The sequence below is a fragment of the Fundulus heteroclitus genome, chromosome 22, assembly GCF_011125445.2.
Source record: "Fundulus heteroclitus isolate FHET01 chromosome 22, MU-UCD_Fhet_4.1, whole genome shotgun sequence".
NCBI classification, from domain to species: domain Eukaryota; kingdom Metazoa; phylum Chordata; class Actinopteri; order Cyprinodontiformes; family Fundulidae; genus Fundulus; species Fundulus heteroclitus.
The window spans coordinates 24483534-24499720 of NC_046382.1; the positions used below are offsets into that span (position 1 = coordinate 24483534).

At 42.7% G+C, this 16187-nt stretch overlaps 1 protein-coding gene across 9 annotated transcripts in view; it reads left to right on the forward strand.

Moving 5' to 3' along the window:
• The window catches only part of zmiz1a (zinc finger, MIZ-type containing 1a), a 134439-nt gene that overhangs the window by 93277 nt on the left and 24975 nt on the right, over positions 1–16187 (forward strand). For 5 of the 9 annotated variants that reach the window (XM_021307597.2, XM_036126464.1, XM_021307596.2 and 2 more), the window contains 2 exons: positions 1373–1486; positions 7122–7227. The exons of 2 other annotated variants lie outside the window; for them this stretch is intronic. In XM_021307597.2, the coding sequence (XP_021163272.2) occupies positions 1373–1486; positions 7122–7227 (220 nt within the window). Of the gene's footprint in view, positions 1–1372; positions 1487–7121; positions 7228–13255; positions 13359–13646; positions 13977–16187 lie in introns of those variants that run through there. 2 more of the 9 variants (XM_012880552.3, XM_012880551.3) reach the window with 2 other exon arrangements.

Here is a 16187-nt window from a genome sequence, read left to right on the forward strand (position 1 = left end):
CCTCATCCAACCCCTCAACAACAATAACTGTGGGAACGACTCTCAGAGCCGTTTCCGCTCTCAGCAGCTCAGCAGAGATATTTCCTTCCGACCCCCCCCCCCCCCCCCCTCCTTCACACCGGAGCTCAGGTTGTCAGGCAGAGTTGTTGGTGACCGCTGCAGCAGGGGGAGCTGAGCTCAGATCAAGACAGACAGCCCCTGCTGTGCAAGGTCTGATTTTCCCTACGCTGGAGGCTGATACTCCTCCCATCAAGCAGCAACAATGCCAGATCATATCACTCATCTAGAAGAGGATCTCCTCCTCTTGCTCTTACTCAGCAAGAGCATCTTCCACTCCCTCTCCCTCCGTGTCATACAATCGTTCAAACACCTTTGAGAGTCCGAATCACAGAAGCATCATAGCTTGTCTCCCCATCAAGGTCTCTCCTGACTCCCATGATATCAAGAAGGGTTTTTGCTATAAGCCTCCACTAGGTGTGACATCATGTTTGCTAGGAAGCTCCCTTTTTTTTGTCATCCAAATAGCCCCACTTTCTGAAAACACTCACCTCTGCTGCTATCTAAAAAAAAAATATATATAAATATATAGCTTTACCTCCTCTGCAGGAAAACACAAAGCAAGACGCTTTTGCTCCAGATAGGAATAATAAACGCTTTCAAGTGGGCTCCAGTCTGGCCAACTGAGCAAGCCGCAGCTCCGCGCCTTTTCAGAGCTATTAACCTTCTGAGGAGCGAAGAAAGGGAGCTCAGTTTTAAAAACCGCTTATTGTGTCCTGCCAGCCTCAGAAGCCCTCAAACACTGGGAAGAAAAGACTCGACTGTTTCAGGCCTCAGTGAACAAGCAAGAGAGGCAGACAGAGAGTGAAAGAGATTAGACAGCACACCAACTGCTCACATTGAGCCTGCACACATAGCTGCCAGGACCAAGGTTGTTTTCTTTGTGCACAGCCAAGTCAGCCAGTGGACCTCTGGTGTGTTACACTCTGAAAAAAAAAACCCGGCAATGAATAAGGCAAAGCGAGAGGAGAGGGAAGATTGGAGGGAAACGCTTCGGTTGCCGTGTGGGTCACGGAGGCGAGGGGATGGGTGTTGCCAAGAGAGATTAACAAGAAACACTGGCATCATTGTTGATATGGGTGTGATCTGCTTCCCACAATGCAGCGGAGCTCCAAGTGGGCGTAGATTGGAGAGAGTCTAGGTCCTCACAGGGTTGCGAAGAAACACAAGACGTTAAATCAAGGCTGCTCGGAGGCCGCAGAACGATTAGGTTTTTGGTGCTGTCTTTTCTTTTTTTTTTTATTTGTGCTACACGCGAGGGAAGAAATAACACTGATTCTGTCTGTTTCTAACGGGCCTACGTGTGTTTGCACAGCACTTACAGAACCCGGCCAACTTCCACTCGGCTGCCACGGAGCTGCTCGACTGGTGTGGAGATCCCCGGGCCTTCCAGCGACCTTTCGAGCAAAGTCTCATGGGATGTCTGACGGTACGCAAACTACAATTATGGTTTTGGGAGATTTTTTTTTTTTCAGGTACTTTTTTTAGAAGACATGAGCAAAACAATAATTAGATGTGCATAGTTTGGTCCAAGAAAAGAAGAAAAAAAAAGATGAGACAATGTCTTTTTTTTTTTTCTTCTGCCTCTATGTTTAGGCCGTGTCTTTGTTTTTCTGCAAATCTTTTAAAAACAGTTCATAACCTTAACCTTATGGTCAAGGCATTTAAATTTCAACTTGGCTCCGACTGGTATTAGATTCTCCCATTAGAATGAGTTTGAGTATTGAAACCATAGTTTTAAATAAATAAAGGTACTCGTTACAATTATAGTGCCAAGTCGCGGCATCCAGGAGCGGGCTATTAAAAGCATGACATAAAAAATAAAATCTACAGAACAACATTAAACATCCTAAGCAACCACAGAAAGGATATTGTATTAACTATTTGGAAAATAGCTGTGGAAGAGTTTCAAGGAGCGGGAACTCGCGTGAAAAGCTCTCAAGCCGACGTTAGCGAGTAGCTGGTGAAGTTAGAGAAGTAGAGGATGTGGATCCCAGAATCTGTGAGGGATTGGCAGTGTGCAGAAGATCAGCGATATATGGAAGTTTAACCTTATGGGGGGACTTGAAAGTGAGAAGAAGGGGTTTAAAATCAATGCAGCATTTTACAGCAAGCTTATGAACTTTTCAGGGGGGAGAATATGCTCGACAAAAGGAAGTCAAAGTGTAACAAGTTATGTAGTAAACCAGAGAGAACGGAGGTAAAGCAATCAATCGGAGACGTAACCAGAGCATGTACACAGACAGCGGCATGGTTAACAAAAACAGACAGTGTAGCTTACTATTGGATGAAAGTATGCAGGGTGTTACTAATCTGCTTTCCAAAATATTAGGTGCTATGAAAACTGGCACCCAAGTTCTTAACATCAAAGAAGAAGAGATTGGAGAGGATTTACTAGACTTGGCCATAACTGATTTAGCTCTTACCAGAAGAACCTCTTTTTTTGTTGCTGTTTCATCAAAGGAATGTTGCCCATTTAATAGAGTGGAATTAGGTTGTGTGAGTCTATAGAGTTGAGTTTCATCCACGTTTCCTAGAGGTTGAAAATGATAATAAAAAAAGGGGCCAAACACAGATCCATGGGAAACACCACCGACAAACGGTGAAGCTTATGATCTCAAATGTTATAAGATCTGAGATGTGCGACTTCAACCATGCAACGCAAGATTTGATGGTAGCAACTGATCATAACTGATTGTAAACTTTATCTAAAGCAAAACTCAAGGAGCAAATGTGTGTTTAACAGCACAGAGTCAGTTGAGCCCATTGTGATTTTGATTGGGGGGAGCCTTTGTACAGGCGTAGAGGCTTGAAAGCAGTAAGAGAGAGCACACACCATGGCTATCTGTCATGCTGGTCCTACATGTTAGGTTTTTCACAACAGGAAAAAAAATGTCCAAATAGCCACATTTTCTTTTGAGGGAAAAGTCCAGTAGCCTCGTCTCAGCTGGTGTGCAGCAGCAGATGGAAGAGGGGCAGGCCCGTCGCTCTCAGCGGTCCGCACACTCCAGTCACTTCTGCACTTTTTCTGCTGTCTTATTCGAAGGACTTTTAGGAAAAGTACGATGAAAGATTTTATCAAAGAGTACGCGCAAATCTATTTCTGTGTCAGCCCTCCCAACAAAGAAATAAACATGTCACTTAAAAAAAAAAAAACTCACTCTAAGGGTATTGTTTCCCGCCGATGTGTTCTCGAGAGCAAACAGATAAATGCTCATTAGTGTCTATCAAAATAAAAGCCTCTTAAAGGGTGATAAAGAGCGGTACAATGGGGCCCACTGCCGGGATCCCGCTCACCATGGGGCTCCTTCCATCAGCTAAATTGTTTCATTAGACTCCGAGAACAAACTGCTGCTTATCTGAAGAATTATGGCAACAAGTCTGAGCTTTCTTATGAGTAACTCTGCAAATCAAACGGGTGCCACATGTGAGGCGGCTTGTTCTGTTTGTGATCTTCCGCGTGTTCAGCTCATCCACGGTGGCACCAGAGGCAACAAAGGAGACACAGCTGCTGTCATCGCTATCAGCTTTTTCTGAGCCGTGATTGTAGCTTTTTGCCTGCCTTTTGTGCATTCTGTGTCAAAGCGGGGCGTGTAAAGTCGGCGGGTGCAGATGCGCGGCATAATTTATTTCCCTGCCAAAACAAACCTTAAAACATATTTTACTCGCAACTGTTTCGTAGTGCATAACTTCTTGTTTCCCCCGGGGGTATAGATGTGACACGGCACAGAACTTGGAGTTTTCTTCTCTTCGTAAAGGACAAGAGAGCTTTCCGTTCAAGTAAGGTGTATGAGCAATAATATTCATAGGTCAAGAAATGACTGCAAGAGATTTGCCATGTGCCTACACAGCAAAATGGCAACTAAAAGTAAGTACAAATTTCTTGAAATTAGTGTATTTTCCATTGATTTGAGTGGGTAAATAAGACTATTTGCCAATGGGATTAGTAGTTTTACCCCTAAATTAAGATAATTAGATATCTGCACTTGATGATGGAGGAGAATTGTTCCTACTTTAAGTGCAAAAATCTTATTCCATTGGCAAATAATCTTATTTACCTCCTTAAAGGTACTCATTTCAAGAACATTTTACTTTTAGTTGCCTTTTTTCAGTGTAAACTTTCGCCTAGCAGCAGGAAGATCCTGGCTTTGAATCCTGGCCGGGTCTTTCTGCATTGAGTTTGCATATTGTCTCTTTGCATGCGTAGGTTCTCTCTGGGTACTCCTGCTTCCCATCACATTCTGAGAACAAGGCGTCTAGGTGTTTTTTCAACAATTAACCTAACAGAAGGATCAGTAAAAATCCCAGAGGCTCACTGCTTGAGGACTGCAGTAAACAGCGGCATCTTGGAGGTCACTAATTCTCCACAACAACCATCCACAATGCCAGCTCCTTGTTTTAAAAGTACGCCAGGACAAAAGCTTTTCCTGTCATATCATAACAAGTTTAAGTAAGTGGAGTTTGATAAAAAAATTCTCTTTTGGTACGTAATTTTATCAGAACTCTTACAAATAAAGCACTTCTCCCTGTGTTAAAATAAGAAATGTGGAGCATCTTGTAAAGTTAGGTTTTCAGATCGGTTCTACAAATAAGAAAATACTAAATATTTTTAGCACATCATCATCAAATTCTTATTAGTATCAGGACTTTGAAACGGTTGTGCAAAATGACATTATTCTCATAGCAGTTTCACTTTGTTCTCGTAATATTACGAGTCTATGACTTCAGTCTTATAATTTACACATAGAAAAAATTATATTAGGGCAATCGTAGATTAAAGAGATATTTGAGTTATTGGCCATGGGGAAGTAAATTATCCACAGAAAACAACAAAAAAATTAAGATTAGTTTCTCATGTTTCTGAGGGGAAAATAGCAGATATTGTCCAGTATCGAAATATTCAAGAAGTATCGTATAATTTTCTGTGATGAAAGGTATACATTTGCTAGATTGAAACTAGTATATTCTCTGACTTCTCATCTCATGACCCCCAGTATGGGAACCCCTGCTCTAGACAACGCAGTCTGGTTTCCTCTGTCAGAAAGAGGTGTCAGTCCAAGGATAGAAATGTGGAAAATGGATGTTAAGTATGTTGTTTTTCAGTGGGAGCTGAAGAAAGGCGAGCAGAAGAGAGGACCCAGGCCTCTGGATGATCTTGATGAATTATGCAGAGGGGAATAGTCTTTATGTGGGCCAAGCTTATGAAATGAAGTGCATTGACATATTACTGCACTGCCCCCATTGGACCTATTAGAGGTTATTGTCAATCAGAAGATGACCCGAGGCAAAATAGGACGTCCGTTTTCAGCAACAAGCAGGATTAAAGCACAAATACGTTTCGTTTTATGTATTTTGTTTTGCTCTAGGAAGGAGAGAGAGAGAGAGAGAGCGCAAATCTGAGCGGCCCACTAACCCTGCAGCACTTGCTCCAAGACTGTTTTCTTATTGACAGAAATATGGGCCTGTGTGCACATCCTCAGAGGGAGATTAGGCTAGAAAAAAAGGCTTATGAGGTGAAACACTGTTAAATCCATGTCAAATCTATGCTAGCCTTCGTAGCTGGCCGCCTGCCTCGTATAAACCGTGGGGCCGACCCACTCACCAGGGAAATCAAACGATTGACAGCAACCAGCTTTGACTGTTTTTCAGCCGAGGTTGCATAATAGTTTTGGCTGGATAGATTCTGTTGACGTGCTGATGACTCCTAAACATGTCCAAATAAATGTGGTGCGGCGCACTACAAGCAGAAAAGTAATTTAGCTGTGTTCGTTCTAGCCTAATAAATCTAGTTGTTGGCACAAGTTCGGCGTATTTTTTTCACCGACTTATTATTTATGTCAAAATGTCTTTCTTGTAAGCCGTAAAGGGCTCTTTAGGTTTAATGAAGGAAGGCCAGCGTGTGTTTTCTGGACAGATTGAGCCCAAAAAGAGTGGAAGGGGTCCCCCTCTGCAAATGTGCCTGTAATCCTGCTTAATATCCCTCAGGGTCTCCTGTAATGTCATATTAGAGTCTGGAGGTTCTGCTTTGAGTCCCTTTTAGATAAAGAGCCTCTCTCTGAAGACACTTTAGACATTCCCTCAGTTTAACAAAAAATGATCAGCATAATTATGAAGCTTCTCATTATACACAGAGCCTTGTAAAAAATATTTATGACCATTTAACTTTTTCACATTTCATCAGATTACAACCAAAACCTTCACGGCATTTTATTGGCTTTTTATGAGCTAGATCAACAAAAAGAAGCCCTAATGTGAAGTGGAAGGAAAATTATACATGCTTTTCTACCTTTTTTTTTTCTACAAATAAAAATATATCTGCAGAGATCCACAGCTCAGTAACGAGTCGTTTAATCCATAAATCGCATCTTTAACTGAGAAATCCCGTTTCCAGTTTACTAAAAGGCATGCAAGAGACACAGCAAACATGTGGAGGAAGGTGCTTCTCAGATAAGAATAAAACAGTTTGACACGCAAAGTGCTGTTTGTGAGGGAAAACTACTAATGCACATTACCCTGAACACACCATCCCCACTGTGAAACATAGTGGTGGCAGCATCATGATGTGGGGGGGAGGAGGGAGGGGGGCTTTAGCTTAGCAAGAACAGGAAAGATGGAGCAGATGGAGTGATTATTATATGAAGCTGAATATAAATGCATGTCAGAAATTTTGCTTGTAAAAAATTCTAAAAACTATGATCTATTTTTCTTTTGCGTATTTCACAATCAGGGTGTACTTGGTGTTCATCTGTCACATGAAATACATGGACATTTGCTATGGTGTTATGACGACATTTGAGAAAGTTTAAGGTGTATGGATGCGTCCGTAAGGCGCTTTGGGTTTCCAATGTTTTCTCTGTGTTTGTCAAAGCCTAAAAATGCAGGGGGGGGGAAGCTAAAATGAAAAATGAACTGAAACGTGTTGATCGGGGCCAATTGTTTCTGTAAAGAAATCCCAACCTCGACCGTGTCAGGGAAACGCAACCCGTTCAGGTTAGAAAAGACCGACTGCTAGATTTGTAACGCAGCCGCGAAAGACGCTCGCTGATTTATGACTCTGTCTGCAGGTGGTGAGCCGCGTTGCAGCTCAGCAGGGGTTCGACTTGGACCTGGGCTACAGGTTGCTCGCTGTGTGTGCCGCCAACCGGGACAAATTCACTCCCAAGTCTGCAGGTAAGACCCCCCCCCCCCTGGCTGAAAAACAAAAGAAAGAAAATGCAAGCAGATGCATGCTCATCCATCACGCCATTCACGACAGAGGCAAAAAAAAAAATCTCTCAGTAAACTACACCTTCAACTCGCTGTTAATTTACCAGTTTATGCAAACCGAGACTTATAACCGTTAAACGCTTAAAAGCAAATAAATGCGCATGTTAAAGTCACCGTAAATCTGACATTTGGAAGTGTTTGATTTCTTTCCACCGACATCAACCACAGGCAACACGCAAAAAGCCCAGAGAGTATGATAATGTCAAGATATTTTTAGCTTCCATTAAACATTAATGTGCTATTGAGATGAGCTGTCTGAGTGGTACCCTCAGAAAAACAGCCTTCTCAACACTTGCAGCCTGTGCAGCCCTACCTGTGTGTGTGTGTGTGTGTGTGTGTGTGTGTGTGTTTATGCGCGCGTGTGTGAACCGCCTGCATGCACACATGTGTAGCAGGGAAGAGAAAGCAGTAATGCTATCCTCAGACATTTATCTATCAAATCCAATTTCCTCCAATCCATACCTCCCCTCCCAGCCTCCTGTGCTCCTCCAGCAGCAGCCGCTTCTTGTGCATTTGTCAAAGTGAAGCACGCAGAGGCAGAGTGGAGGAGTGAAGGGAGGGGAAATAAAGAGATGGATAGCCGGAGAGGTGTCGCCGCTACGCGCTGGACCCTTCACTCCGCCACACGGAGCACAGATAAACCTTTGCTCGGCTGGTTAGATAAGCAGGAGAGTTAAATATTTTGATTAAACTCTCTGATTTCTTTGTGTTTTTTTTTTTTTTTTTGACAGGCCAATTATCTCACATGCACAAAACAGGAACTGCGTACCGCTCTGTAATCTCATCCTATTATTCTTTGTGCTAGCTCCATTGTGTTGCAGCCCGCCGTTCAAAAAGGCAGAAACGTATCGGCTTCAGGGTTTTTTCGCTCGCATTGTCCGCGATAAGTACATTTACTAAAGCCGAATATCTTCTTTCAGTCGCGGCAGACAGCATCTTGCTGGGAGGAACCCTAAGTGCTCTGACAGACGTCAGCGCGCAATATTGATTACTGTATTTCTCTGTCTGTCTGTGTTCTTGTGTCGGGATAATGTGATTTGCCGTCCAGGCATGGCCCGGACCGGCTGGCTGGCCGGGCCCCGGCTGACAGTCGGAATCATCTTCAGGGCTGCTGATGATTCTGGGATCTATTAGGAGGCGACGCAGAGTTTCAGGAAAAGCTGTTTATACATGCTGGACAAATGGGAGATTTATTGTAATTATGCAGGGCCAGGGCAGAGGATCTGATACAGGCATTCATCATGTGAGGCAGGCAGGCAGGCAGAGTCTGACCATGGGGGGGGAACCTCCATACGTGGAGGTTTTTTTCTGGGAAAACAGACAAGGACAAAGAAAGTAGATTAGATTAACCTTCACTGCTCTGTCCATACGCCGAGTTTTTCACGGTTTTTGTGTGTTTTATTGGGATTTTACGTGACAAACTAATAAAAAGTAGCTCGTATTTGTGAAGTGGAAGAAAAACGATACATGCTTTATTTTAGTTTTTTACTAAATAGAAATCTGAGACGGGTGGCGTGGATTTGCAGTCAGCCTGCTTTACTTTTCTGCCACTAAATACAGATATGTACTTTCAGAAGGCACCGCGTTGGTAAACATGCTCCACACGTAATGGACGCACCAACAAATGGAAGGGAGACTCTGGTCCAATGAGAACAAAACAAAAGTTTTGGGCATTCATTTAAAATGCTTTATGACAGGAAACTAGCACTGCGCCACCAAACCTGAACACGTCATCCCCACCATGAAGAATGGCGGTGGCAGCGTCATGCTGAGGGGATGCTGTTTTTTCATCAGAGACAGGGAAGCTGGTCAGGGTTGATGCAACGATGGATGGAGCTAAATCCCAGATAAAAACCTGTCAGACGCTGCAAATGGCTGGATTTTGTTAAAAAACTCTTGGAAACACATTGAGATATTAACATTTGTAGTTTTTATTGCATGAAAAGGTTGTATTTAGTCAGGGGATTGAATAGAAATGCACGCCAAACTTAGTTTTAGTTGTAAAGAGCTTTAAAAATTATTTTGTTTCTGCCTCACAATTATGTGTTGGTCGATTACATTAAAATCTCAATTGACTAAAGTGAAGTTTGTGGTTGTACTGTGAACAAAGTTCAAGAAGTATACATCCTTTTGCAAGACACTGCGTGTGTTTGAGCAGCCTTGGGATGTGTGCTCAGTCGTGCCACCTCAGCGTAATCCTCCGGCAGCCCGCATGGCGACAGAGGCCTGCAGGTCTGACACCCGAGAGCCCAGAGCAGGGCCGATGAGTCTGGGATGCTGTCTTCAGGCTCCTCAGGGAAAAGCTCCGTCAGACCAAGATTCAGTTTTAAAACTCGTCGGAACAAGAAATGTTTAGCGCTATTTTTACAAGGCGAACTCATGCACGTTTTAATAAAAAGCAGTTTTTTTTTATTGATGATGTTGGAGAAGTTGTTTAGCTTTAGCAGCTAATAAAAAAAGTAGCACTGTTGAAAACATATAAACCGTGCTTGACTGTAAATCAAAACCGAAATGACAACAATGTACATTATGTGTTAAGAGAGCCCTAAAGTCCCTGCAGACCAAGCTAGACCCTGAGCTTTGGGGCATTTTCATTAGTTTTGGACTAACCTTTTAATGATATACACAATTTCACAGTGAAATACATGGCCTTTGTTTCAGGCGGCTGATAAATTAAGACGACACATTTTCTTCAGCAGATAGGATCTCCTTCTTCAGCTTTGAAATAATAATAATAATAATATTAATAATAATAATAATAATAATAATAATAATAATAATAATAATAATAATAATAATAATAATAATAATAATAATAATAATAATAATAATTCATAAATAAATAAAAAAGCGGCATAAGAACAATTGACCTGGAACATCCGCTGTCAGCCTGGGCTGTCGGAGAAGCCTATATCGGTCAGCATCTAGCACGAATTTGGAGATTGTGACCCTGCAGTGAAGCCTGGAGGATTACTGTGTTGCTCTAATCTGAAATCAGCCAGTGAAGAGACTTATCTGCCGTTAGGCAATGTAACATTGGCACTGTTAATTCCTGGAGTAAAGATACTCGGCTGTAATGCTGCTTATATACTTGTACCTGTGCCTGGAAGCCTCTAATTGGTGGCTGCTGGGGGGGGGTTGAGTTCGAGTCGTCACGCTGTGCTCTCCAAAGCCGCCCCTTTATGCGTCCACCCGTCCTCCCATAAATCCCTGTTTACATTTCTTACCCGATAATCTGTATTCTGCTACCAACAGGCTCGCAGCTCATTAGAGGTTTGTCATAAACTAGGTGTGCAGCTGCCCTACAAATACAAGCTAACCCCAACAGATTGAGCTGTTGGGATACTGTGAAGTTCAGCAGACAGCAAATCAGATTATGGCCGTAATCTCTCCGTGGTTTTGCTGTTTCCATCCTCTGTGAATATGCCAGTCTGTCATCAAGCTCGCAACGGTTCTCTTTACGACGATAAACTCGGATTAAATGTCAAATCTGTTGCCTTTTTATCCAAAATGGGTTGTATCTTGAATAGACATGCGGTTTGCGGGAAGTTAGTCTTTGGAATAATATATATTTTCTTATCTTCAATGGTTCCATAAGACACGGTGGCTGAGTTTTGTGCCTCTGTTACTTATGAAAGTGCAGATTTATTTTATATTATTGACCCGGTTAACTTGTCATCCTAAATGTGTATAGCTGAGAAATGTGCAAAGTACTAAGCAATTTTTCTCAGTATTAGTCACGTCTTGGTTTTGTCTGAAGAATGAAGGTTTGGTGGGAAACAACCCCGAGAACAAAGCTTTCCCTCCCACACACTCACATTTGCAGCACCACGGTTAGCTTTGCAGACAGAAGCTGTCAGAGCTCGGTCAGTGGACACAGTGAGATCTGCTGTTCTGTCAGCGGTGATAGAAAACTTCCTGGGTGTGGCTAAAGCTCACCTCGTGTCCTCTGATCAGCACACAGAAACACACAGACCTCAACCCCCCCCGTTGCTCAATAAAGCAACTCAAGAAAACTGAGAAATCTGCCCTGCTGCTTCCATTAGGCTTTTAGAAAAATGTCCTCAATCTTTTTTTCTACGTTTACGTGTCCACCACACAATAGGACATAAATGTAAAGTTGATGGAAAAGGATTCAAGATCTGTTATTATTATGTTTTGAATAAAGAAATATGGCTTATTGTCAACCAGGACAATAGACTTTAGGCTCACCTTATGCTGCCGTCCCAGCTGCAGCTCTTCTAAAGTATGTCTCTTGCAGATGTGGACTGTGGCAAACTCCTCGCAACCAGTTTTTTTTTCTTCTAGCCATTCTTCTGTAAAAAAGACATTTGTCATGATGTGCTGTCAAAAGATACTCCCGCCAAAGCTCTGCAGCTCCTCCAAAGTGACCATGAACCACTTTGGCAGGTTTGTAGCTAAACCGGACTCATTCCAGTTTCCAACAATGGATTGTGATATTCAAAGCTTAGGAAAATACTTTTATCCTCCACATTATTCTCGTCTGGTGTGTTCCTTGGTCCTTGTGACATTATTTCTTCACCGAGGTTCTCTGAGGAGCCTCTGAGGCCTTCACAGAACAGCTTCAGCTATGGTGTGGTTAAATTACGCACAGATGGATTCTGTATACTGTTTGGATGGATTTTATTCAGGGGTGCCAAGAGTACGAGCTAATTACCAATGCTCATTACATGTTTTAGATTTTCATGTAAAACGATCTTCAAAAATATGTATATTAAAGTTTGTGGGTATTTTATAACATGTAGCAAAGTGGAAGGGACCAGGGTCAGCTCTCGTCTGAATGATTTTCTCTATGTGTAAAACTATAGAAGGATATAGATCCTTCATTATTGACCCAATCAACCCTACATACTTTTATATTTAATTACCGCTGCGTAAGAGCAGTGCGCTGAATTATTAAGAAGAAACAGGGCTTATTTTTAGCCCACGGTTCTCTCCTCTGGCACTCTCTAGCGGCTGCTCCTCAGATGATGAAACCCCCGTGCAACCCCGCATCTTCCGTCAGAACTGTTCCTCTGGAGTTCACTGAAGCCCACAAGGTGGGAGGAAGACTTTTTGTAGCCGATCGCGTCCGTCTCCTCGCTTTCTGCCTAATTGGCTCGGTTTGGACACTTGCAGGCAAATTCGTTCCTCCGGTCCAATCCGGACCGCGCCTGCACTTCGTAATCCAAACACAGAGGACTTTGTGCTCGTGCAAAAACCGGATGAGCAAATCAGTTAAATCCTCTTTTTGTTCTTGCTTGACTGATCCGGCACCCACACCTCAGGACACCACCCACCCCTCTTGCTCCCCAGGGGCTTTCGGCACACCCTGTTAACGTTATATTTCAGTGTGTGTGTGTCTTTCAGTACAGCACGGGTTCTTTTTGAGAGCCATTGATGACTGAGTGTTCTGCACAAGAAGCCACACAAAAGAAAACTTCCCTCTGCTGTCACGAGGCCACTTTGTTTCCCCCCCCCCAACCACCTCTCCCTCTCTCAGCCCGCTCCTCTACATTTAGGTGACAGCTCGGTTGTTTCTTCGTGTCGGGTTAAACTCAGATTCATTGACCTGGCTTCTTCTCTTTTTCTCTCAGACATTCTGCTCACTTCTGACGTCCTTGTTAGATCCGCTGATGAAGACAAAGGGGGACATGATCAGATTATATTGTCCTCCAAGCAGGGACCCCCCTCCCCCCCTCTCCCCCTCTCTCGCTCTCTGATAAGACAAATAAATTACTACTTGTCTGCCTCTGAATAGATGGATTTTTGGTCTTCTTCCACTTCCTCTCTTCTGCACTGGCTCCCAGCCAGCCTACATCGCACATTAAGCTCCGCCCTTTCATGCAAGTTTGCAAACTAAGCTTGCGAGGGCTTTTTTTTTCTTTCAGTCTGGTTTTCTTTGCCCTTCTTTTGACAAATGGCATTTGCAGGGGTTGGATTACGCATGTGTGCTTCCCTGCGCACTCTTTAAAAAAAAAAAAAGAAAAACAAGGAAATGGAGAGCTAAACCGAACGCATCCATTACGACAAAGGTGAGAAGCGCTCTCGCACCTTTCCTCCTCAATCCTCTCCTCTTGTTTGTCTGCGTCGGCTCGCTGTCTTTATCGCTTCCTCTCATCCTCTGCTCTTACGCGGCTGTCTCCACTGCTACCCGCTGTCTTGTGTTTTTCTCTTCCCTCCCTCCCTCCCTCCCTCCCTCCCGTCCTTCCCACTCTTCCTTCCCCTCCCGATGTCTCGAGAGTGCGTTGGAGCCGGTAGCAGGTACAGCAGGAGCCCATTAGCGCTGAGCCGCGCTCTGATTGGATAAGTTGGAGAAACCGGGAGTCTGCTTCTGAATAATTGATGTGCATTGTGCAGACGCCGGACAGGGGGAAAGAGACGGATCAGAGTGCAAGGGTGGAGGAAAAAAGAAAGACAGAAGGAGGAGGAGGAGGAGAGAGGGAGTAAGAAAGGAAGAGAGTGAACAGAATGAGGGATATGTGCAAGGAGGGGGGGTGAGTGAGAAGGTGCTGGCAGGGAGCTTGGAAGCAGCGAAAGCTTCAAGAGTTGCCGCTGGCCTCTGCGGGATCACCAGCATCTGTGACAATTGAGTCTTTTCCTCTACGCTATGAAGGGAATTAGATGAGATGTGCAGCATTGCTCAGCTTTGGGTAAGTGTGAGAGAGTGTATTTTTTTTTCTTTTTCTGCAGGGAGCTGTTTTCTTTGCGTGTATCCTCACAGACAAGGCATGATCAAACATGAGCAGGGTGCAGCTGATTTGGGGCTAATGTTGTGTTTAGAATAAGCAGCAAACGAAGCAGAACTGGAGCGTTGCGTCTTGACCGGGCATAAAAGCAGAAGTACTCATTTTGTACTCGGAAATCCTTCTTGTTTTGTGCGCTGGTTGTTACTCTGCTTTAAAGCACCGGTCGCTCACACGGAGACAGGATCAGTCCAGATCAGCTGACCACAGGTTGACCTACATGCCGCTCTGTCCTGGGTTTATTGTGTGGGTGTTTTTGTCTTTGTGCAAGCATGCACTCACAGTTTAGTATGCTGGTTAATTTCTGGCGCCGGTGACAGGACAAAAGAAAGGTTTTGACAGATTTAAGAACCAGTCTTTGAATTGTAGGCATAATGGCACTTTTTGACTTTTGCATTTGGTTTGAACATGAAATGCATTCCATTGCTATGAAGTCAATTTTGTATCCATTCGTTGTAGTGGATTGAAGATACAGGTCAGAGTGAGAACTGCTTTCCTTCAAATGCTCTTGCTCTCCAGCGGCATGCACTGAAGCTTCGTGTTTGGATTGAATGTAAATTTTGGCTGCACAATATATCACAAAATTATAGTCATTGCAATATCAACCACAACACAAACTTCTATGGCAGCAATAAGTGGTAGCGGTAGCAGCATTAAGATGTTGGGCTAAAGTCATTAACAAACTTTGTTTTTATTTCCCAAACCGAAGAGATGACCAGATATAAGGGAAGTTATGTATTTAATTTTTCTGTCTCCTGGATAGACTGCTTTCTGTCTGAGGTGTATGTTTGCTGAAAGAAATGTTCTTATCGCCAGTGATGTTGACATTGCAACACTGAAGGATATTTGTGTATCACTGATTTTCGTGATACCACGATTCTGTCGTTATGTCTAAAAGTTTAAATGCAAATGAGCTTGCATTGCTAATTTAAAAGTTCAGAAGGTTTATTAATCTGTTATTGATCCATAATCAGTTAATCTTAAAACGTTTGATTTATTAAACTCTGAATATTAACTTCTCTCTTTATTTAATAGAGTGATACTTTTATTTACGCCACGTCGTCTTTCTTGTCAGAATGACCAGTATTAGCACTGTTTCTAGTATTACCATCAAATTAACTATTAATATCATAAACATATGAAATCAAATTCATCGTCATAGTAGGTAAATGTTAACATTACACAATGATACAATATTGATATAAAAAAGTTTCATCCATTAAGTAGTGTTTACCCATTTCGATTTAAAGACTATAAATCTGTAAACATTTAGGATTAGCCTTTGCATGCTAGTGCTAGCATTAGCATGGTACAAACACTAATGCAGATACTCCTCAGTTCATTTGTTTCCGGTTTCTAAGCACAAAATACACAGTTTTCTTACAGCATAGAGGCATACCAGTAAGTAGGGCTGGATGATATAGAAAAAAGCCTATGGATAAAATAGAGATCATGTTGATCAATATTGAAAATTATCAAACAAATTCAAAACATATTTAAATGCTGCCCTGGTCATTTTATGTTGTTTGTTAATGACCTATTTTTAGATAGAGAACACTGAATTCAAACTCAACCCTTTATTCAGCTAACTTTTTACCAGCGTTTTAAAAAGAAAAAAAGACTGCGTGCTCTCTGACCTCTTTGAAGGGGGCGGAGCCTGGTGACAGAGCGTTCCTGGGTCTGTGTTTGTGATTGGCTGGGAAGATGTAATGACTGTGATATTAACCTACATTACTACAATGCAAAGGAAGGAAAGGTTCTTCTATTATACTTTTTACTGACCCTTTTTTTATATTGCACTAGATGTCTTTCGATCAATATATATATTGTATTTGAAACATCGTCTGGCTCTACCAGTAAGTAGCTGACAAAGTGAAAAATAAATTATATTAAACGGTTTGAAGCCTACCTGCAGATCTGAAACTTTCCCAGTCACAGTTTTTAAAATCTGAAATCCTGCAAAGTATCAAAGTATTTCACACTTGGTCTGGGAATGGTGGACGAGATGAAAATGGATAAGGTGGAGAGAATGGCCTCAAGCACTAAAAGTGGCTGGGTTACAGACGTCTAACATGGTGAATCTCTTGCATTATCCTAAGTGTTCCCTCATTGGTTGAT